The sequence below is a fragment of the Molossus molossus genome, unplaced genomic scaffold (assembly GCF_014108415.1).
Source record: "Molossus molossus isolate mMolMol1 unplaced genomic scaffold, mMolMol1.p scaffold_m16_p_1, whole genome shotgun sequence".
Lineage (NCBI taxonomy): Eukaryota > Metazoa > Chordata > Mammalia > Chiroptera > Molossidae > Molossus > Molossus molossus.
Window position 1 is genome coordinate 4,354,949 of NW_023425344.1, and position 22,148 is coordinate 4,377,096.

Consider the following 22,148-nt stretch of genomic DNA (forward strand, 5'->3'; position numbering starts at 1 on the left):
TGTACCTCCCCCCGCCCCCAGTTCAATATGACTTCATCTTAACGTGATCACTTCTACAAAGACCTGATTTCCCAAAACAGTCACATTCATAGGTTCTGGGGGTTAAGACTTTACCAAATCTTTTCCAGGACACAGTTCAACCCACTACATGTCCCTGGTTCAGAGACTGGCACATTGTTGGTGATCCATTATCATGAATTCTCTTTACCGCCCATTCTTCTTCCTAAAGCTGCAAAAAAAGTATTTGCCTTCTGCACCAGAGCGGCCTTGGAAACAGGTGGCTGACCCAGAGCCCCTTTGTGCTCTTTAGACCCGGAGATTTTGTCTCCTTTCCATCAATATTTTAATGTAACCTCCGTGCAATGCTATTCATATTTATCCAGTCTATTGATTTTCTTTTCTTATCTGGTAGGTGCAGAAATTAGGGTGCGGAGGGCTATTTCCAGCACCGATGGAGAGCTCGCATTTCACTTTGGTGCTAATCAAAATGTAAGGTTTAGAGTCAAGAGGATGGTCCAGCATGGGAACGGAGCTGGGTCTCAGGTAACAGCCTCTGTGGACAGGCCAGTTCATCCAAGGCAAGTCCCATGTGGCATCGGACTTGGATTCAGGTTCCAATAAGCTCTGTACCAAAGTTCCTGTTTCCGACCTAACTTGGCTTTGACTGTGGGAGATCAGGTTGTGGGTCTGTCCGAGAAGTTTACCCTTGACTGCAGTCCACCTTGTGCCCATAGGAACGAGGAATGGGTTAGTTGTGTTCCAACTCCTGAAAAACACCTGTTTTGATGATCTGGAGGCATCTTTGATTCAGCATCTTTAATTCAGCGTAGTGTCACGAGCTGGTTTCTCCAGAAGCAGATGCTGAGGCAGTTTGGGGTCTGATACGTTCCCCAGGGCAGGAGACAGTCAACACAGCAGACCTGAGACCGCATCCTCAGGAAGACCAGCTCGCAAGGTTGGCCCCGGGCTGGCATCTGGGAACGGGGATTTCAGGAGGGCTGCCACCACCCCCCAAACTGACAGGAGTGGCTCACTGCACCCAAACTTTTTATTAACAATGTATTTAATGGGGAACATCTGCCTTCCTCCCGGGAGCCTGGAATTTGGGCGCATGCCAGGCAGACGGTGCCTTAGTGGCTATCCCTGAATGCAGACCCTGAGCACTGTCTCTAAAGGGTTTGCTGGTGGACAGCATTTCCCGTGCGTGTCACCCTCTTGCCCGGGGAGTGGAGCATGTCCGGGGTGGCTCCGCTGGCTCTTGGCTGCCATTGGATTTCAGCCCAGGTGCTTTTTCCCTTTGCTGATTTTGCTTGGACCCTTCTTGCTGAAACCAGTCAGCTGTACGACTGTGCTGAGTCCTGTGAGTCCTCTTAGTGAGTCGTCCAACCTGGGGCGGTTGTGGGCTCCCCACCCATCCATTCGGTGATCACCTGTCAAAGGGAGGAGAGGAGGCAGGATTGGGCAGAGGACGGAGTCGAGCCGTGACTGGGCTGACAGAGCCTCACCCGCACCTGGCAGGGAGCTGTGGCGTGAGTGTTGCCTGGCTGACCGGCCCTCATCAGGCTGAAATGAACGGCCGTTGTGCCCCTGCTGTGTGAGCGTCCCGGGGAAGGCACAGTCTCGGGCGAGCTGGCTCTCTGCAGCTGGTGCAGACCATGAGCCTGGAGGTGCACTGACCACACTGCCCATAGCTGGGCACCAGGTCCCTCCTTGAAGGGAGAGCTGGGTGGTGCATCTTCTTATCTACCAAACTTACCCTTCAAAGGATATTTGTTATTATAATCATCTTCTGGTTATACAGGTAATACGTGCCCACTGTAGAGATCTTAGAAGACAGAGACATAAAGAGAAAACTCATTGAGTCATCACACTCAACACAGCTCTGGGGGTTTTCTTCATAGGTACATATGTGTATGTGGGCATGCATATTATTTTTATTTTAATGAAATCGGGATTATACTGTGTATATGGTTTTGTATCTTCTTTAAAAATGTTACATTAGGATATAAGCATTTTAAATATTATTAAAAATTCAACACGCAACAGTCAGTTGCTTTTCTATCCACTAACAATGAACAATACAAAAAGGGAATTACAAGAACTATGTCATTTACTATAGCATCAGAGAGAACCAGATACTTAGGAATACACTTAACCAAGAGGAGAAAGACGTGCACTCTGAAATCGACAAAGCCCCGCTGAGAGAAACGAAAGGAGACAGCAATGGAAAGCCACCTTTGCACATGGGTTCAAAACATACCACAGAGCTACAATTATCAGAATAGTGTGGTACTGGCATAAAGACAGACATGGACCAATGGATCAGAATCAGAAGCCCAGGAAAAACTTCGCACATGTAGTCACATGATTTTCATCAATAATGACAAGACCCTTCAATGGGGGTCGGGCAGTCCTTTCAACAAATGACGTTGGGGAAACTGGATCTCCACGTGCAAAAGAATGAAGGCGGGCCCTTGCCTTACAGCATGTACAAAAATTAAAATGGATCAAAGGCAAATGTAAGATCTAAAACTATACAGTCATAGGAAAAAAACAGGGAAAACTTCATGACATTGGATGGGCAGTGATATCTTGGATATAACACACAAAACACAGGCAACAAGAGAGAAAACAGCTGGATTGGACTTCTCCCAAGGGAACCAGCGAGTAGGTGGCCAGCTGGGTCCAAACCCAGTCGGTCTCACTGCCTTCACCCTGCTTCTGCTATAAGTAAGGTGTAACTCAACTCGAAAGATGTGAAGTGTGACCACAGGAAAATCCCTGTCATTCTCTTGTCCCCACAGGTTCTACCAAACCATGGACTTCATGCAGCCGGCTTCTTCGTGGCCTTCATCTGTGGCCTTGTGCTGAGCTGGGTCACGCTTTTCTTCGTAGTTCGATATCAGTGTTTGAAGGGAAGCACGTTCACCAGACATCGGGTGAGTCCCCACTCACATCTTCTTCCCGAGGGGGTTTGGTTGGTGATGGATGTGAAGCAGAAGTTTATCCTTCAGTTCAGTGGGTCTCAACCCTGGATGGACATCAGAATCCCCTGGGAAACTGTGGACACATGCCCATGTCCAGGTCCACCCGCAGAGACTCTGACTGGATTGTCCCCTGATGTGTCCCTATCATTAGTCATTTTAAAAAGCTCCCTGGATGATTCTAGCAGATGGCCAGTGTTGAGAACCCCTGCAGTCTAGCTGAATAGCCAAGTGCCCACCTGTGTGGCCAGCTTCGCAGTCTTGCCACACCCTAATTGAGGTTCGGTTCCACCTCCCTGCTTGAAGTGCCTCGGAGACTCACTTCATCCTCGGGAAGCCTGGACTCCCTAGCATGGCTAATAAAGCCCCCAGGATCCTGCCCGTGCCCATGTCTGCTGCCACTTTCTGCCCCACACCAGAGCATCCCCTCCACCCGATGATTTGGCATTCTCTCTGAGCTCTCCACGCTCACCCCAGAAGCTTCTTCAGTCCTCTCTGTTCTTCATTGAGCATAATTGACTTATCCTTCAAGACTCCGCTCAGGCCTTGTCTGTCCCTGGAAGTCATCACTGGCTACTTTCTGGCTGAGGTATGGGCTTCTCTCTGGGTTCCTACGCTAGGTTCTGTGGACCCACACAGCACTTTTCCTAATCTGTTGGGCCTCTCTGTGAATTCCTCAATCTCCATATTCCTGTCTTGGTCTGGGTTCCCCCAGAAGCACATCCTGAGACCAGTATCCAAATGCAGGTAGTTTAGATGGGAAGTGACCCCAGGGAATAATGGTGAGGGCTGGGGGAGTGAGGCAGGAAAAGAAGGCAGCCAATCAAATTAACTCCTGTGGGCACCTGGAGCTTTATTCTGCTCGGGAATTCTGGGGACAGTAAAATGAACCACAGAGTCATCCACCTGAACAGAGAAGGAGCTGAGGTATTTATTCACCAAGTCTCATTGGTTATTGATTGAGGACAAGGTGGGGGCATGATGAAAGGTGACATTTCCCAGGCATGGGCTCTGAAGACAAGCAAAAGCTTTCAGAGAAGGAAGTGTAGGTGTTGGCTGATGGATCTTAGACTGATGGGCACTGAAGTGGCAAGGGTATAGGGAATGGGCAGAAAACAGATAGTATCTGCAACAGTCTCCATTGCCTAGTACAGTGCCTGGTGCTTAGAAGACACTCAATACATGTGTGAAGGAATGAATGAGACCTTGGCCAATCAATCACTTTTTTCTTAGAATTCTATATTCTGATCAGAAAGCTGCCAGGTCCTTGATGTTGAAGTCCATCTGCCAACTGTAACTTTCCTCTGCACGGTGATAGTGATGGTGATGGTGGGGTGGTGGTGGTGGTGATGCTGGTGGAATGATGGTAGTAATGAGGGTGATGAGGGTGATGATGATGGTAATGATGGTGATACTGATGATGATAGTGGTGAAGATGGTTAGGATGGTGATGATGATGATGATGATGATGATGGTGATGATGTTGGTGGTGAAGCTGGTGGAATGATGGTGATGATGAGGGTGATGATGATGATGGTAATGATGATGGTGATACTGATGATAATGGTGGTGAAGATGGTTGGGATGGTGGTGATGATAATGGTGATGGTGGTGATGATGTTGGTGATGATGGTGGTAATGAGGGTGATGATGGTAATGATGATGATGGTGGTAAAGATAGTTGGGATGGTGGTAATGATGATGATGATGATGGTGATGGTGGTGATGATGTTGGTGGTGATGCTGGTGGAATGATGGTGATAATGAGGGTGATGATGGTAATGATGATGGTGCTACTGATGATAATGATGGTAGTGAAGATGGTTGGGATGGTGGTGATGATAATGGTGATGGTGGTGATGATGGTGGTAATGAGGGTGATGATGGTAATGATGATGATGATGGAGGTAAAGATAGTTGGGATGGTGGTGATGATGATGATGATGGTGATGGTGGTGATGATGTTGGTGATGATGGTGGTAATGAGGGTGATGATGGTAATGATGATGATGATGGTGGTGAAGATGGTTGGGATGGTGGTAATGATGATGATGATGATGGTGGTGGTGATGCTGGTGGTATTTGGAAAAGCAGGACAACAGCTCATCGACTAGGATGAGCTCTTTGGGACTGCTACCAGAAGGCACTGCTGGGAGTCAGCATTTCTTCAGGGCCATGGAGGGCTGGAGCTGCTGTGACTGTCACCCAGAGGCCCAACAACTTGGAAGAACATTTGTCATCTTTATCCCTCTTTATATTGGGGAAACGGAGGCCCATGAAGTTAAACAACTTGCTTCAAGTGGCTAAGCGTAGGCTGGGACCTGGCTTCTGGGGGGGCCCCTCTCTCTGGAGGCTGGAAGACCTGTCCCCTTGTTCGTTTTGTTTCTACTTCCTGGAGGAGAGAATTGTCATTTCAGTGTGAAGTCAGCCCAGAATCTTTTTGGCAGGCAGAAGTGAGGAGAAGAAAAATGGCCGTGTAATCAGACATCCTACTTGCTCTCTCAAAGCTGTCATCAATCTCAGAAGAACAAAACTCACCCTTCACTTTGATGAAGGAGCAGGATTCATCTCCTGGAGATTAAAGGCTAATCATTACAACTGCGGGGAGGGAAGCAAAAGTGTGAATTTGATTTGAGGTTGAAAAACCTTGCAGTGTTTTTTTTCCTGCATCACAGAATGAAATCTTTTCACATTTTTCTTTATTTTTGCCAGCATGGGGTTAGATTAACTTGGGATCGAATACCCACCTGGCTCTTTGTGATCGGTGTGAATGTACACAATGTTACTTTACCTCTCTGAGCTGCAGGGACCTTATTTGTAAAGTGGAAACAACCACACTTTATTGTGTTGTGACGGTTTCATGATATAACACATATAAGACACAGGGGTAGGAACTATTAAATGGTAGCTGTAGTTATCATCCATTTCTGCAGAATTAATATTGGGGACAAAACAGACATGTCATCTGTCCAATCAGAGGTTTAGGCTTAATTATTTCTGATGTCATTTCTATCTTACAATTGTATATTCTGATTAGAAACCTACCAGATTCATGATATTGAAGTCCATATGCCAACTGTAATTTTTTTCTACACAATGATGATGGTGATGATGATGATAATTATGATGGTGGTGATGGTGGTGATGGTGATGGCGATGATGGTGATGATGCTGACAATGATGGTGATGATAGTGATGATGGTGGTGATGATGATGATGGTGATGCTGACAATGATGGTGGGGATGGTGGTGATGGCGATGATGGTGGTGATGCTGACAATGATGGTGATGATAGTGATGATGGTGGTGATGATGATGATGGTGATGCTGACAATGATGGTGGGGATGGTGGTGATGGCGATGATGGTGGTGATGCTGACAATGATGGTGATGATAGTGATGATGGTGGTGATGATGATGATGGTGATGCTGACAATGATGGTGGTGATGGTGGTGATGGTGGTGATGATGATGATGGTGATGCTGACAATGATGGTGGTGATGGTGGTGATGGTGGTGATGGTGATGATGGTGGTGACAATGATGGTGGTGATGGTGACAATGATGGTGGTGATGGTGGTGATGGTGATGATGATTATGGTGATTATGGTGATAATAATGGTGGCAGTGGTGAAATATTTTTATACATCTTTACAGGTTGCAATAGTCTATCCATTCATTGCTTTGTTTTATCCACATAACTCTGTGCAGAGTTACTGGAATTATGACCCCATCTCTTTGATGAGAAAATAGAGGCTCCGGGAAGTGCAGTGTCTTGCTCACAAGTGGTGAGGCCAGCCAGGTTCTCTGACTGCGGACACCCCCCCTAATAATTTCCCAGCACGTGACATTCACAAGAAGGCCTACTCAGTTTTTGTGAAATTCTCCCGAAGGTTCAGCATCACGAGAGCAAGCTGGAGCACTCGCAGGTCACGTCCGCCGACGGTGTGAATGAACAGCTCGCCCTGAGTGACCAGATGGTAGACGTTCTGTCCTCGGAGGACCCCGGGAGCATGCGGCAGGCCTTGGAAGAGTAAGGGTTCTAGTTCACGTTGCACTTTCTCGGGTGTGATGCATGTTCTAACGTCAGCGGCGTGAGAGTGAGCGCTGAGTATGTCATTCGGTCAGCACTCAGTAGTCATAGTCAGACGGTGGCTCTGCACTGCACAGAGCCACCGGCATTCGGGGAGAGAGGTGACTAACACATAGTACGTGCCATGAGACAGTCTGACCTAGTGACCATAGAAGTTTGATGAGCACCAAGCCAGCGGGAAGGTCGGGGCTAGTTGAACCCAGAAGTAATGATCTCTGAGAGGGTCGTGGAAATGCCTCCTCCAGCAGGGGATAGTTTAACTACTTCTTGAAGCAGGGTAGACGCTCTCCAAGTGCATGAAAGGAGAACAGGCTTTGCAGGCAGGGAAGGAAGGCTGTTGCCGGGATAGGAATGGTGAAGTACGGGCTGCGCGGCACGAGGGAGGTGTGGATTGGGGTGTCGAGTGGAGGAACAGAGGAGAATGCAGCTGGAGAGCGAGGCCAGACCAGGCGATGTGCTGTTTGCTGAACCGAATCCAGTTCTTTTTACTTACCTGACAAATAGTACAAAGTCCTGCCTAGTGCAATAGAACAGTCTCAGAACCGGGTCTAAGAACGTTGCAGGTGCTGAGTCAAATCCTCGTGACAGCCTGGGAAGCGGGTAGTGATCACTGTTCCTGCCATCTCACCGAGAACTCGAGAGGCAGCAGGGTGCTTGCCCCGGGCACACGCTGGTAATGAAGGGCCAGGTGTCAGAGCCAGGGTCCGGCGTCAGTCAGCGGCCGCGCTGCCTGCGGTTCCTCCGGGCCGGCGCACGGCTCAGTCTACGGACTGGCCGCCGCTCCATCAGGCTCATCAGCGTGGCCTTTTCTTCTCTCCTCTCAACAGACACTTCCTGACAACTTCCGTCTACGCTTCCTTTTTATCAATTTCCAGCTGTCTGTTAAAATTCTCAGTCTTATCTTTCGTTTCTTCAAACACACAGGGTTTGGCAAAAGTAGGTTTACCGTTGTTCGTGTGAAAAATAATACAATAATTAATATGAATAAGAACCAAGAATAAACTCTAAACTCTTGTGTTTAGCATGCTCACAGCTGTAAACCTACTTTTGCCCCCACCCTACATTAAGCATGATTATTTTAGTCTGTGTCTGAACACTTCATTATTTTTTTTTTATCCTCACCAGAGGGCATTTTTACATTTATCTTCAGATAGAGCAGGAGGGAGAGAGGGAGGGAGAGAGAGAGAGAAACATTGATGTGAGAGAGGTTGCTGCCCACATGACCCCAACTGGGGCCGGGGACAAACTGCAACTGAGGTATGTGTTCTTAGCAGGGATCGAACCCAGGACTCTGGGCCCACACTAACCACTGAGCCAAACCAGCCAGGGCAACACCTTATTATCTTTACCCCTGTTCTGTGCTTACTATCTGTTGGTCCTTGAAGTCTGTGGTCATATTTCCTTGTCTCCTCGTATGCCTAGGTAGTTTTGATTATGTGCTAGACATTGTGTATGACAATTGAGAAGACAGTTGAGGACTAGAAAGAGGTAATCTTTCAGACATCTGTGGGTGTCCTTATGAGTCACCTCAGTTCAACCAGAGATTGAAAGCATTCAGAGCAGGACTCCAGCTCCTTCAGGGGCTAGTCTGTTGGGATACTTTTGCTCATCAGGTTTCTGTATCACCCAAAAGGCTGGAGCGTTTTACCAGGGCAACCTCTCCTTGGAGTCTTTGGGCTCAAGTTTTCACCTCCCGAGTTCTACATGTCTGTTGAACATTCTGATGAGTTTATCAGCCTCGAGGCTGAGTGGCCACCAATATGGGACCCTCTCTGACCTTCCTTGTTCCCTTAGATCTCGACCGCATACATTTTCACTGCCTTATTAGCTCTCAGATGCTCTCCCGCAGATTTTGTTCTTGTCCAGCTTCTCTATAATTCTTTTCAGTAGGATGGTTGGTCCCAATTACTTAGAGTTTCCTCAGTGGGGACAGAATCCTGAAGGCATCTTAGGGTAAACCATACTATAGGTGATGGTCTGTCAGAGGCGGCCAATGGGAGAGAGAGACGTGGAAACAGATGAGGCTCAAAACAGCATAAAGCAACAGAGCCACTGAGCTCGTTGGGTGAGACCCTGGTCCCTGGAGTTAGGTCAGGGTTTTACCCAGGCTGTGATACCACGTGGCCGTGGTTAAGTTACTTCAGTGAAGGTTTAGGGTGCAGAGGAGGGCTCTGGAGGGCAGACTCCACAGTAAGCCCTGGAGACCCAGAGAATGGTTTTAATTTGGGAAGATTTGTGTTTTAGAAGATGACTCTGGATGCAAATGGAGAACGGCTTAGAAGGGAAAATCTGGGAGTCTGTTGTAGGAGGAGATGGTGTGGCCTGGGGCAGGACAGCAGACGTGGGGTGGAGAGGGCTCTGCAGGAGGAGCCCTCAGGACCTGGCCACCTGACTGTGGGTGTGTGCGGAGGGGGGTGATTCGGACGTTGGGGCAGGGGGTCTCAGATGACCCCCCAGGGTTCTGGGTTTTGTTTGTTAGTGTTTTGGTGTTTTGTTGGTTTTGTTGAGTGGAGAGGAGGGAGCTTCCACAGCCCTGGCTGCTCGGTGCGTCCAGAGCTGCAGGAATGTCCAGGCGAGCAGTGAGCCGGGGTCCACCCTCGTGAGTGCACTTGGTGCGAGTCTGGGCAGGGACCGTCGGCAGATCTGTTCACACCAAAGGCACCGCCTGAGCGGATCAGATTCTCATTTGCTTATATCAGAGGTTTTTCTTTCTTTGTTTGCTTTCTTATCATACTGACTTATTAGGAAGGGGGCTACATGGAGTCCCTTAACCTGGGTTCCATTTACAGTAAACTTTCTCTGCTTTCCCCTGGGGAGCAATTTCCATGGATTTGGAGGCCCATAAAATGTAATGCCTTATATTTTTGTATAATACCTTGTATTTGTATAGCAATTAAAAATATACAGTCTCTGGCCCTGGCTGGTGTGCTCAGTGGTTAAAGCATCTGCCCATATACCCAAGGGTTGTGGGTTTGATTTCCGGTCAAGGGCACATACCTGGGTTGCAGGTTTGATCCCCAGCCCCAGTCAGGGTGCATGTGGGAGGCAACCAATAGATGTGTCTCTCTCACATCAAAGTTTTTCTCTCTCTTGTCCTCCTCCTCCTCCCTTCCACTCTCTCTAAAAATCAATGGAAAAATATCCTTGGATGAGGATTAAATACACACACACACACACACACACACACACACACAGTCTCTTCCCCATCCCTTGGTTAATTTGGTCCTCCCACTAATCTCTTTGTCAGGGTATCTTATATTCAGGATTTGACAGTTGAAGAATCTGATGCTCGGTCAGTGCAGAGGTTTATCCATAGTCACATGTCTAGTAAGTGTCAGAACAGGACTTGAGCTTTCTCAGTGTCTGTGTCAAGCACTTTATGGTTCTCTGAGTCTCAGTTTCCTCATCTGCCGACTGGGGAAACCTTAACTACCGCCTCGATACCATCGAGGTGAATGTCGTGGAAGAGACGTGGCGGTGATGAGCCTGATGGTGGTGTTGCCCTGAGCCTGGTCTGATAAAGGGAGAAGAGCAGACACTAGAGAAGCCTTCCAGATGGCCAGGGTTTCCTTCAGGCTTCCTCAGGAGCATGCAGGCAGCGTGAATGGGAAAGCTTGGCAGCAAAGCCGAGCGGCTGTGTTATCCTGTGTCCCTGGAACCTGGAAGCAGTGTCCTGTGGCCATATCCTGTGGCCTTGTCCTGTGCCGTGTCCTGTGACCCTTGTCCTGTGGCTGTGCCCTGTGGCTATGTCCTATGCTCGTGTCCTGAAGCTGTGTCCTGTGACTTTTGTCCTGTGGCTGTGTCCTGTGGCTATGTTCTGTGGCTGTGTCCTGTGGCTGTGTCCTATGGCCGTGTCCTGTGACCTTTGTCCTGTAGCTGTGCCCTGTGGCTATGTCCTGTGGTCATGTCTGAAGCTGTGTCCTGTGGCCGTGTCCTGTGGCTTGTTCTGTGGCTGTGTCCTGTGGCCGTGTCCTGTGACCTTTGTCCTGTAGCTGTGCCCTGTGGCTGTGCCCTGTGGCTATGTCCTGTGGTCATGTCTGAAGCTGTGTCCTGTGGCCGTGTCCTGTGGCTTGTTCTGTGGCTGTGTCCTGTGGCCATTGCCCCGTGGCTGTGTCCTGTGGCTGTGTCCTGTGGTGTGCAGAGATGGACCCGAGATAGAACCAGAAGCAGAGCGTGCTGCCTCCTTGGCCTGAGGGAACAGCTCCCTGTGTCTGACTCAGGGCACTCTGAGCTGAGTGGGTTCTCCGTGGAGGGGACTGTCGTCCTGCTTGAAAGGGTGCTCCTTCCCAGTGCGTTCTCCGCACCTCACCGGGGTCACTCCTGAGTGCAGGGCCGACCTCGCGCTCAGCTGCGAACTGGCCTCGTTAATCCATTTCTGGGCGTCAGGGCTGTGCAGCTCGGCTACTTGAGCTCTGTGAAGCCGCTCAGATACGACCCTTCACTTGCGTTTAATTCCCTAATCAGAAAGCCAAGGGGGACAAGTGAAACTGTGCCACACTGCCCAGGAGGGAGGAGGGTGGCGGATGATGGGCAGCGGGGAGAGGGGTCACCGCCGACGGCTCTGTGAATGTCTCTTGCGCTGTGAAGCGATGCTGTGTATTCAGAGGTCACCTTGGCACAGAGGACCTGAGAAGGGGCGTTTCCTTTGGTTTTCATCGGGCCCCCCCCTGTTGTCCTGAGGAGGTGGCTCAGCCCCAGGCATGCTGGGTCAGGGTGGGCCCCTCCCCTGTTGTCCTGAGGAGGTGGCTCAGCCCCAGGCATGCTGGGTCGGGGTGGGGGGTGGGCCCCTCCCCTGTTGTCCTGAGGAGGTGGCTCAGCCCCAGGCATGCTGGGTCGGGGTGGGGGTGGGAACTGGGCGCCACTGGCTGGTCCCTGGTGTGTTAGCTCTGGCCTCGCTCCCGCCCGACCGCTGCCAGCACCTCCTGCCCACAGTCTTATTTAATCCCCGCGAGGAGGCTGATGTACGGAAAGGTTGATTGATTTTGCCGAAGGTCACACAAGTGGTGATGGATTTGGGCCCCGGCCTGGGTGCTTTCAGATCCTGGCCTCGTGACAGAACAGCTTTTTAAAAAGATCGAGCTTGGGTTTTTCCAGAGAGGCAAAGAAAAATAAGAGAAGGAAGACATCGCAAGCCTGCGCATGTGCCTGTTGTTAGAGGGAAGTTGCTGCCGGCTCTTGCTGCCACCACACTGCTTTGTGAGCTGTCCCAGACCCCTCCGCGCGCAGCAGGGCTCCGAGCGTGCAGACTCGAGCCTCGAGCACGGGATGGAGTCGTTCCCACGCTTCGCCGCGGGGTCTCCCAGCCGCCGTCCCGTCCGTCTGCAGACACACTGCCGGCCGAGATTTGGTCCCTCGCTCAAACCCCGAAGCTGCGTGCCCAAGTTTCTTTTGCTCATTCGTTCTTTTCCCGGGTTCTTTGCTCACGGGTGCCGTCATTTCCAAAGTGAGTCAGTGGGTCGGTCATTCCTGCAGATCCCTGGGCGCCCCCTGTGCGCCGGGCACGGGGGCAGACCTGCCGGTGCTACAGTCTTGGCTGCTGTCCTCAGAGCTTCACCACAAACACAGAGGCCGCCCTGGCCGGGGGCTCGGCGGTTGGTGTCAGCCTGAGCAGCTGAGGGCTCGTGGGTTTGTTCCCGCGAAGGGCACGCACCCGGGTTGCAGGTTCAGTCCCCGGCCCCAGTCAGGGCTCGTGAGGGAGGCGGCCAATCAGGCTCGTGGGTTTGTTCCCGCGAAGGGCACGCACCCGGGTTGCAGGTTCGGTCCCCGGCCCCAGTCAGGGCTCGTGAGGGAGGCGGCCAATTGATGTGTCTCCCTCACAGTGATGTTTCTCTCTCTCTTCCCCTCCCTGCCACTCTCTCTAAAAATCAATGGGAACAATATCCTCAGGTGAAGACTAATGAAAAAATAAAGCAAATACAAACGCAACCCCCATGGCCGCACACGGGTCCCTGCGGCAGGGGCGGCAGGAACGGGACGGGGGGCCTGCTCTGCTGCCGGGGCCCAGGAGGCCCCTCTAAGGGAGGGTCAGTCAACCTGAGACCTCAGCCCGGCCGCTGTGGCTCAGTGGTTGAGCGTCGACCCTGCACCAAGAGGTCGCCGGTTCGATTCCCGGTCAGGGCACACGCCCAGGTTGTGGGCCCAATCCCCAGTGGGGGGCATGCAGGAGGCGGCCAGTTGATGTTCTCTCGTCGATGTTTCTATCTCTCTCTCCCTCTCCCTTCCTCTCTCTCTAACATCAATAAAGGAAAAATAATTTTAAAAAATAAAATAAACAGACCTGAGTGATGAGCACCCCATGTGGGGGGGGGCAGCATGCACAGAGCTCAGGGGATGGAATTTGATGATCAAAATGAGGACGAGGCCAGGGTGGCAGGAGCCTGGGGAGGTGGCTGGAGGGTCATGTGCGACCAGTGCGGGGTGTTACCTAGAGCAACTCCGCCTCCGGTCTTTATCCTAAAACTCTGATCGTCACCTCGCATGAGGCTGTTGCAAGCCCCCTTGTTTGTGACTCTTCTTCAGTGACGTCATTGTATCGTGGCTTCCCCGTCCAGGCAGTACTTCCGTGAGGGCAGGGACTTCTGATTTACCCCTGTGCTGCGGACGGAGCCTGGCACATGGGAGGTGCTCGTGAGGTTGGAGCCAACCACAGCGATGCCCTGAGGGACAGTCGCCTGCAGCTAAAAGCGGGTTTCTCCAGGGACTGAGAAGCAGAGGTGACGAACTGCAGTGTCCCAAGGAGGACACCACTGCACATCCCCAGATGTGACACGGCCTCACAGGTGGCCCAGGCTCCCCTAGGACGTCCGACTGTGTCTGGGACACCCTTGCAGAAGGACGCACCCCCGGGAGCCGCAGCTCCCTGCCCCCTGCGCAGAGGCGGCCGTGGCGACCTGTGTGCCCGGGGCTGCCCGCTCACTCCTCGACAGAGCCAGTGAGGGCCCGTCTCCAGGAGGACCCCCAGGACTTAGTCTGTCTGACGTCCGTCCTCAGGGCTCGTATGTGCCTGTGGACGTGAAGAGTGGACGAGGGCCAGTCAGCAGGACCTGCTGAGGGGCAGGGAGTGGGGTTCCCGAGTCGTCCAGGAGGACCCTGAGTTTCAGGGTGAGCAGTGGGGTGTGTCCGCCTGGTTCTCAGATGAGCAGAGAGGGGAGGACGCCTTGGAGGCCCGGGGATGGAGACGTCAGTGGGCAGGCCCGTGCAGGTCTGCTCGCAGCAGTTCTGGGCTGGAGGTGGGAGGTAAAGGGGGGTTGGAGGGAAGAACCTACGGAGAGAGGACAGAGAAGAAGCAGAACCAGGACAGGGCCCTAAGGAATGCCAGAATGGAGAAGTCGGAGGGACCCAGGAGAACGGAGAAGTCTGGAAAGCCTAGAGAAAGGGGTCCCAGAAGGAGAGGGTGGCGAACTGTCTAGTTCCGTCACGGGAGGACTGAGAAGTGTCGTGATTTTCACGACGGGGATGTCAGTGAGGACCCAAGCAGGATGCAGGGGGGCAGGGGCAGAAGTGAGGAAACTGCAAGTGACAACAGGCATGGACCACTCCGAAGGCCACAGAGAGATGGAGCACCCCACACACACGTGACCGTGAAGGAGCAGAGATGGAGCAGCACACCCCCCACACACGTGACTGTGAAGGAGCAGAGATGGAGCAGCACCCCCCACACACGTGACTGTGAAGGAGCAGAGATGGAGCAGCACACCCCACACACACGTGACCGTGAAGGGGCAGAGGTGGAGCAGCACACCCCCCACACACGTGACCGTGAAGGGGCAGAGGTGGAGCAGCACACCCAGCACACACGTGACCGTGAAGGAGCAGAGGTGGAGCAGCACACCCCCCACACACGTGACCGTGAAGGGGCAGAGGTGGAGCAGCACACCCCCCACACACGTGACCGTGAAGGAGCAGAGGTGGAGCAGCCCACCCCCCACACACGTGACCGTGAAGGGGCAGAGATGGAGCAGCACACCCAGCACACACGTGACCGTGAAGGGGCAGAGATGGAGCAGCACACCCAGCACACACGTGACCGTGAAGGAGCAGAGGTGGAGCAGCACACCCACCACACACGTGACCGTGAAGGGGCAGAGATGGAGCAGCACCCCCCACACACGTGACCGTGAAGGGGCAGAGATGGAGCAGCACACCCAGCACACACGTGACCGTGAAGGGGCAGAGATGGAGCAGCACACCCAGCACACACGTGACCGTGAAGGAGCAGAGGTGGAGCAGCACACCCACCACACACGTGACCGTGAAGGGGCAGAGGTGGAGCAGCACACCCCCCACACACGTGACCGTGAAGGGGCAGAGATGGAGCAGCACACCCCCCACACACGTGACCGTGAAGGGGCAGAGATGGAGCAGCACACCCCCCACACACGTGACCGTGAAGGGGCAGAGATGGAGCAGCACACCCCCCACACACGTGACCGTGAAGGGGCAGAGGTGGAGCAGCACACCCAGCACACACGTGACCGTGAAGGGGCAGAGATGGAGCAGCACCCCCCACACACGTGACCGTGAAGGGGCAGAGATGGAGCAGCACACCCAGCACACACGTGACCGTGAAGGAGCAGAGGTGGAGCAGCACACCCACCACACACGTGACCGTGAAGGGGCAGAGGTGGAGCAGCACACCCCCCACACACGTGACCGTGAAGGGGCAGAGATGGAGCAGCACACCCCCCACACACGTGACCGTGAAGGGGCAGAGATGGAGCAGCACACCCCCCACACACGTGACCGTGAAGGGGCAGAGATGGAGCAGCACACCCCCCACACACGTGACCGTGAAGGGGCAGAGGTGGAGCAGCACACCCAGCACACACGTGACCGTGAAGGGGCAGAGATGGAGCAGCACCCCCCACACACGTGACCGTGAAGGGGCAGAGATGGAGCAGCACACCCAGCACACACGTGACCGTGAAGGGGCAGAGATGGAGCAGCACACCCAGCACACACGTGACCGTGAAGGAGCAGAGGTGGAGCAGCACACCCCCCACACACGTGACCGTGAAGGAGCAGAGATGGAGCAGCACACCCCCCACACACGTGACCGTGAAGGGGCAGAGATGGAGCAGCACACCCCCCACACACGTGACCGTGAAGGGGCAGAGATGGAGCAGCACACCCCCCACACACGTGACCGTGAAGGGGCAGAGGTGGAGCAGCACACCCCCCACACACGTGACCGTGAAGGGGCAGAGATGGAGCAGCACACCCCCTACACACGTGACCGTGAAGGAGCAGAGGTGGAGCAGCCCACCCAGCACACACGTGACCGTGAAGGGGCAGAGATGGAGCAGCACACCCAGCACACACGTGACCGTGAAGGAGCAGAGGTGGAGCAGCCCACCCCCCACACTGCTGACTGTGTGTCGGTCACTCCTAGTTTGCTGGAAGGACTGATGTCAGAGGTCACCTAGAGCACCAAATGGCCAGCAGAGGAGTCCAGCCAAAGGCCTCCCGCTGAGGAAGCCTGTCCCCACGTCTGTGCCTCTGCTGGCTCTCCTGGGGGTGGGTCCTGCCGGAACCTGAGGAACAGGGAGGGTGCTTCTGGGGAATGTAACAGGACTGCTTAGAGCAGAGCCGCTGTACTATGCCTGGTTTCCATGGCGACCCTCACTGTCATCTTCCCAGCTAGTGACGGTTTGTTGGAGGAACCTGTGTCCACCAACACCTTCCTCCGCGCAGCAAGTGCTGACAGAGCCCCAGTGAGCGCCTCGCGCTGTGCGCGCTGCCGGGGAGGAAGCTGTGGAAAGCGAGGGCCCCGAAGACGCCAGCGTCTGCAGGAGAAGCAGCTCCCACGTCAGGTACAGGGCAGGAGACCGTGCGGCTGGACGGTCAGATCGCGTCTGCCCCCCTCCCCCCACCGGGGCGCCTCCGCTGTGTGCTGGTGTTTGCGCAGGGCCTTGTGGCCTTCAGGGTGTGACACGTGCTGTGGGCCCAGCCTCTCCCCCCAACACCGTCTAGAGTGTGAGATCCCTCCGTCCTCTGGGCTTTCTTAGAAACAAAAGGGATCCCCTCAACTGTGGGAGTGTCCAAGGGGGTCAGTAAAGAGCTGTCCTCTCCCTCCTCGAGTTCCAGGCCAGCTGGGAAGTAAGACACGTATCAGGCATGTTGTCCAACCTGGTCAAACAGTAACACTCCTCCTTCACTTTCCAACTTAGAAAAGCTGGGTTGGAGGAGGTGGCGTCTGTCTGCAGGCCTCCGCAGCCCCCAGGGTACTCTGCAGGCCTCCCGGTGAGGCACAGTCAGTGCAGCCCACCCTGCGCCCCGCACCAGCCCGCAGCTCCTCTGTCTGCAGGCCTCCCGGTGAGGCACAGTCAGTGCAGCCCACCCTGCGCCCCGCACCAGCCCGCAGCTCCTGTGTCTGCAGGCCTCCCGGTGAGGAACAGTCAGTGCAGCCCACCCTGCGCCCCGCACCAGCCCGCAGCTCCTCTGTCTGCAGCCCACCCTGCGCCCCGCACCAGCCCCGCAGCTCCTCTGTCTGCAGCCCACCCTGCGCCCCGCACCAGCCCGCAGCTCCTCTGTCTGCAGGCCTCCCGGTGAGGAACAGTCAGTGCAGCCCACCCTGCGCCCCGCACCAGCCCGCAGCTCCTGTGTCTGCAGGCCTCCCGGTGAGGAACAGTCAGTGCAGCCCACCCTGCGCCCCGCACCAGCCCGCAGCTCCTGTGTCTGCAGGCCTCCCGGTGAGGAACAGTCAGTGCAGCCCACCCTGCGCCCCGCACCAGCCCGCAGCTCCTCTGTCTGCAGCCCACCCTGCGCCCCGCACCAGCCTGCAGCTCCTCTGTCTGCAGGCCTCCCGGTGAGGCACAGTGCTGTGCAGCCCACCCTGTGCCCCCGCTACTGTTTCCTGACCCCTTTCCACTCAGGGCCGCTCACCAGGCACCTGGGTGCAGAGCAGGGTGAAGCGTGCCCCACACCCTCCAGGAACTTGCCGCTCACGGAGGAGACAGGCTCCCAGACAGTCGGTGAGGCGGAGTGCGGTGTGGGCACGGGAACAGCGTGTGGCACGGGGAAGGGCCAGTCCTGCCCAGGAAGACCAGGAGGCTTCACCACGAAGGCGTGGGCTGGGGCTGACCCAGGAGCCGGAGGAAGAGGGAGGGAGTCGTGCCCCTGGGCCAGAGGCCCCGGGATCTGGGCTTGCAACTTTATCCGCCAGGACATTTACAGAGCGCCTCCTGCCAGGCACTCGTGGCCCCGGCATGAAACGGTCTCCACTCTCAGCAGCTGTCCGCGGTTTGGGAGACAGAGTAAAGGCAAAACGCAGGGAGATGATCCGTCCGTGCAGAACAACCCTGTGGGGAACGGGAGCTGCAATAAGAAGGGACACTGGGAACCTCCTTCCTGACAAGAGGGCACTGGAGTGGGGCAGATGCCAGAGGAACCACAGGGTGGCATCCCCTTCTCCCTGGGGAGCGGGTGAGGAAGGGGGTAGGTTCCGGATGCTACCACGGACCTTCCAGGCCGTCTGGTCCCAGTCCCTGGCCAGAGCAGACATTGTCTCTCTGGTATGTCTCCTGCATGGCTGGCCCACTTCTACTTGGATACCTTACTGATCGTGAGGGACGGCTGTCCCCTGGAGGTTGCTGTTAAGGGTTCACACCCCAAAAGAGATACGTTGAAATCCTAACTCCTGGTACCAGTAAATATGGCCTTATTTGGAAATAGCATCTTGGCAGCTGTAGTGGAGCTAAGATGAGGTCATTCAGGGGGGTTTGGACACAGGCGCAGGGAGGGACCGCGTGAAGAGGGAGGCCGAGGGTGGAGTGCCGCCCCGATGGGCCGAGGGTGGAGTGACGCCCCGACGGGCCGAGGGTGGAGGGCAACACCCGAACCTGGCAGAGGGGCCTGGGGTGGAATTTCCTTCACCCTCGGAAGGAACCAACCCCATCAACACCCCGACTTCGGACTTCGGGCCCCCAGGACTGCGACGCTACGTTTCTGTGGACTTGCGCCACCCAGCTCGTGGCACGGAAACAGACAGTGACCCGCCTCGAGCGAGGAGCTCGGAGTCCTGTGGCACCAGTCCAAGCGGAAGGACGCGGCTGCTGAGCCTGGACCCCGCGCACACTCGCGTTTCTGTCAGCTGAATGCGGTGCTTTATCGTGACTTGACTGATGTTCGGCTCACATGTAGCACCTGTTTGTCCTCTGGTTTAACCCCCTTACAGTGTGACAGTGAGGGTGCTTGGGGTATTTTTCTCCCTGTTGTCCGGCCCCTGTGACTGGCACTGTACAGGTATCTTTTGTGGCCCCTGCTGGGCCTCCCGCTGCGCGGTCTCCGTGGAAACGGCTCCTGCGAGGCGGTCTCTCTCACTGCTGCCTTGGCGTCGTGGGTCTTTTGTGCTCACGCCAGCCGCCCCGTGGGCGCGGGTGTGGATGGTGAAAGAAGACCGCGGCCGGCCGCGTCGTCTTCCTCCCGAATCCATTATCCTCCGGCGTGATTAACAGCCCCGTTCACTCCCAGGGGAGCGGTGCGCCCGTGCATCGAATCCTGTCCTGTTCCGGTTCTGACGCCCTGCCTGCCCCTCCGGGAGACCGTGATTAATCTTCACCGGGAACGAAGGCGAGAAAGGGCACGGAGGTCACTCTGTTCTTCTTCGTCATCAGTAGCATCACAGTATCGATCGGGTCTGGGGTGACCGAAGCTGCGCGGTCTCGTCTAGAGAGGTGTCCTCGGGCAGCCTGTCCAGAGGTGGCTTCCATGCCTCTGGCACCTCCCGCGTCCTGGCGCGGTTCTGCGCCCCGCGAAGGCGTCCGTCACAGGACACCTGGTGCACAGTGCGTGTGCGCCGCGACGCTGGCCTGGTGGAGGGACAGGGTGACATTCCTGGGACGGGGAAAACGAACCGTTCCCGGGAAAGCTCGAATCCGGCCGACATTGCCCGCTCGTGGGAGCAGCACACGTGTGTGGCGCTCAGCCAGCCCGTCTCTGCCTGCCCCGTGCCGCCGGGGGGCTTTGCTGGGGGTGGATTCTCGAAGTGGTCAAAACTGCCGTGGGGTGGGGGTCGCGAGGACGCCACAGGGACCCAGCCCTGTTTGTAAAGATGCCTCCTTGATGTGTATCTCCCTCTCCCGGACCACTTGGGAAACTGCCAGATGAGAGCGAGCCTCATGAACTACAAGGTGCTTCGATTGGTTTCAAGGGACAGTTTCCTGCCCTGGCCGGTTTGGCTCAGCGGTTGCAGCGGTTCTCAACCGTCCTGATGCCGCGGCCTTTAATACGGCTCCTCACGCTGTGGTGACCCCCAACCATGAGATTATTTTCGTTGCTACTTCATAACTAATTTTGCTACTGTTATGTCGTAGGCGACCCCTGTGAAAGGGTCGTTCGACCCCCAAAGAGGTTGTGACCCACAGGTTGAGAACCGTTAGAGCGTCGGCCCTCGGACCACAGAGTCGCGGGTTCGATGCTGGTCAAGGGCACGTACCTGTGTGTCGGTTTGGCCCTGGTCGGGCCGTGTGAGAGGCAGCCAATCGGTGTGTCCCTCTTTCATCTCTCCCTCCCCCCCTCTATCTGAAGATAAATGGAACAATTCCTAGCGTGAGGACTAAATGAAATAAAGGGACATTGTTCCTTTCTTTGGTGGCTTTGGAACATCCTGACAGTGTCTGTTGTTGCCACTTTTGACAGTTTGGCATCACGGTGGCCTAATGTCGGTGGTGATGGTGCTCAGACTGCCGACAGAACTTGCGGTGAGATTGTCGCAGGCCGTCGGGAGGGCGGGCGTGGCCCGGGCTCCACGCTGCAGCCAGTCCCCCGGGCAGAACACAGAGAAGGAAACCGATCATTTACGCCAACCAGATGCCAGGCTCTCCGCCAGGCAGGGTACAGTGCTCTCTCCTCACCCCAACACCTGGGATGTGGTCCCCACGGTGCTGTGGGGAGACTGCGTCTGCACCAGGTCGCTTAGCTGGAGTGTTCGACAGCAGAGCCCTCCGGAGACGCCCCCTCGCCCGTGTCACCCCCCTGCACCGGGTCGAGGCCTTGACGTTCACCCACAGGCAGCCGCAGGTTCTCGTGTGTGTGAATAGGACGCCTGGACGGTGGGCGGAGGGTCACGGAGGGTGTAAGGGTGTCCTCTCCAGCTGTACCCAGTGACCACGCCGTGTGGCGTAAGACCACACAAATGCATCGTCTCACCGTCTGGAGGCCAGTGTCCCTCTCCGGGGAAAACCGAGATGTCAGCGCCAGGGGAGAACCTATTTGCTGCGTTTTCCGGCCTCTCGTCCCCATTCCCTGGCTCATGGCTCCTCCTCCGTCTTCCAAGCTGATGAGCCATCACACCCGCCCCGCTTCCTTCATCACATCGGCCCCGTTCCCTCTCCTCTTCCACCGCCAAAGGCCTTGTTGAATCTCTGTATCGGAAGGTCGGCTGCGCAGCCTTCATTCCATCCCGCCCTCCTCCGTGGCTGTGTCCCCTAAGGTGCCGCGGGCTCTGGGGTGGGCAGTGGGCAGCTTCGGGCACCGTCGTTTCCTGCCGCGCAGAACTTGCTCACACGGCTGACAGCTCTCTGTCCGGCTGGGGGGTCACTTCTGCCCGAGCCCAGCGTCCGCCTGGGTCCCTGGGGGTGCCAGGCTCCCTGCGCCCCTCCCTCGCTCTGTAACCCCGAAACTCCCTGCAGGGGCGTGTGCCCGAAAGAAGGGACTGAATGAGCTGTCCTCTAAACTAGGTCAACCGGCGTGTGTCCAAAGGACACGAGCTAATTTGGTCCAAGATGGTAAAACCTGCGTATCAAAAAGAACAATGGCTGCAGTTGACCGAAACCCACCAGACACGTGCACATCTGCCATTTCGTAGTGATAGCGGGCGGCTAAACGTCTGGACTCACGGACTCCACAGGCCACACTTGACGCCCTCTGCGCAAAGGCTGGACACTGGGAAGGCAGCCCGCCCTGAGGACAGGGTTGGGCCTTCCTTTGGGGGTGTCCTCACACAGCTCGGTACAAGGACGCGGTCTTAGCTTAACCCTTCATGCCCCACAGGTGCCCATATCTTTTGTAAAAACTCACAGGCGTGGCGTCCAGGGTCCCCACAAAGGACACGCCCAGTCTCAAGGGGCACC

The 22,148-nt window shown here is 55.3% G+C and overlaps 1 protein-coding gene across 1 annotated transcript in view; it reads left to right on the forward strand.

Moving 5' to 3' along the window:
• EVC2 (EvC ciliary complex subunit 2) overlaps positions 1–22,148 on the forward strand; it is an 85,520-nt gene that overhangs the window by 20,560 nt on the left and 42,812 nt on the right. Inside the window, exons 6-7 of the mRNA XM_036281223.1 lie at positions 2,805–2,939; positions 6,878–7,017. Of these exons, the coding sequence (XP_036137116.1) occupies positions 2,805–2,939; positions 6,878–7,017 (275 nt within the window). The remainder of the gene's footprint in view (positions 1–2,804; positions 2,940–6,877; positions 7,018–22,148) is intronic.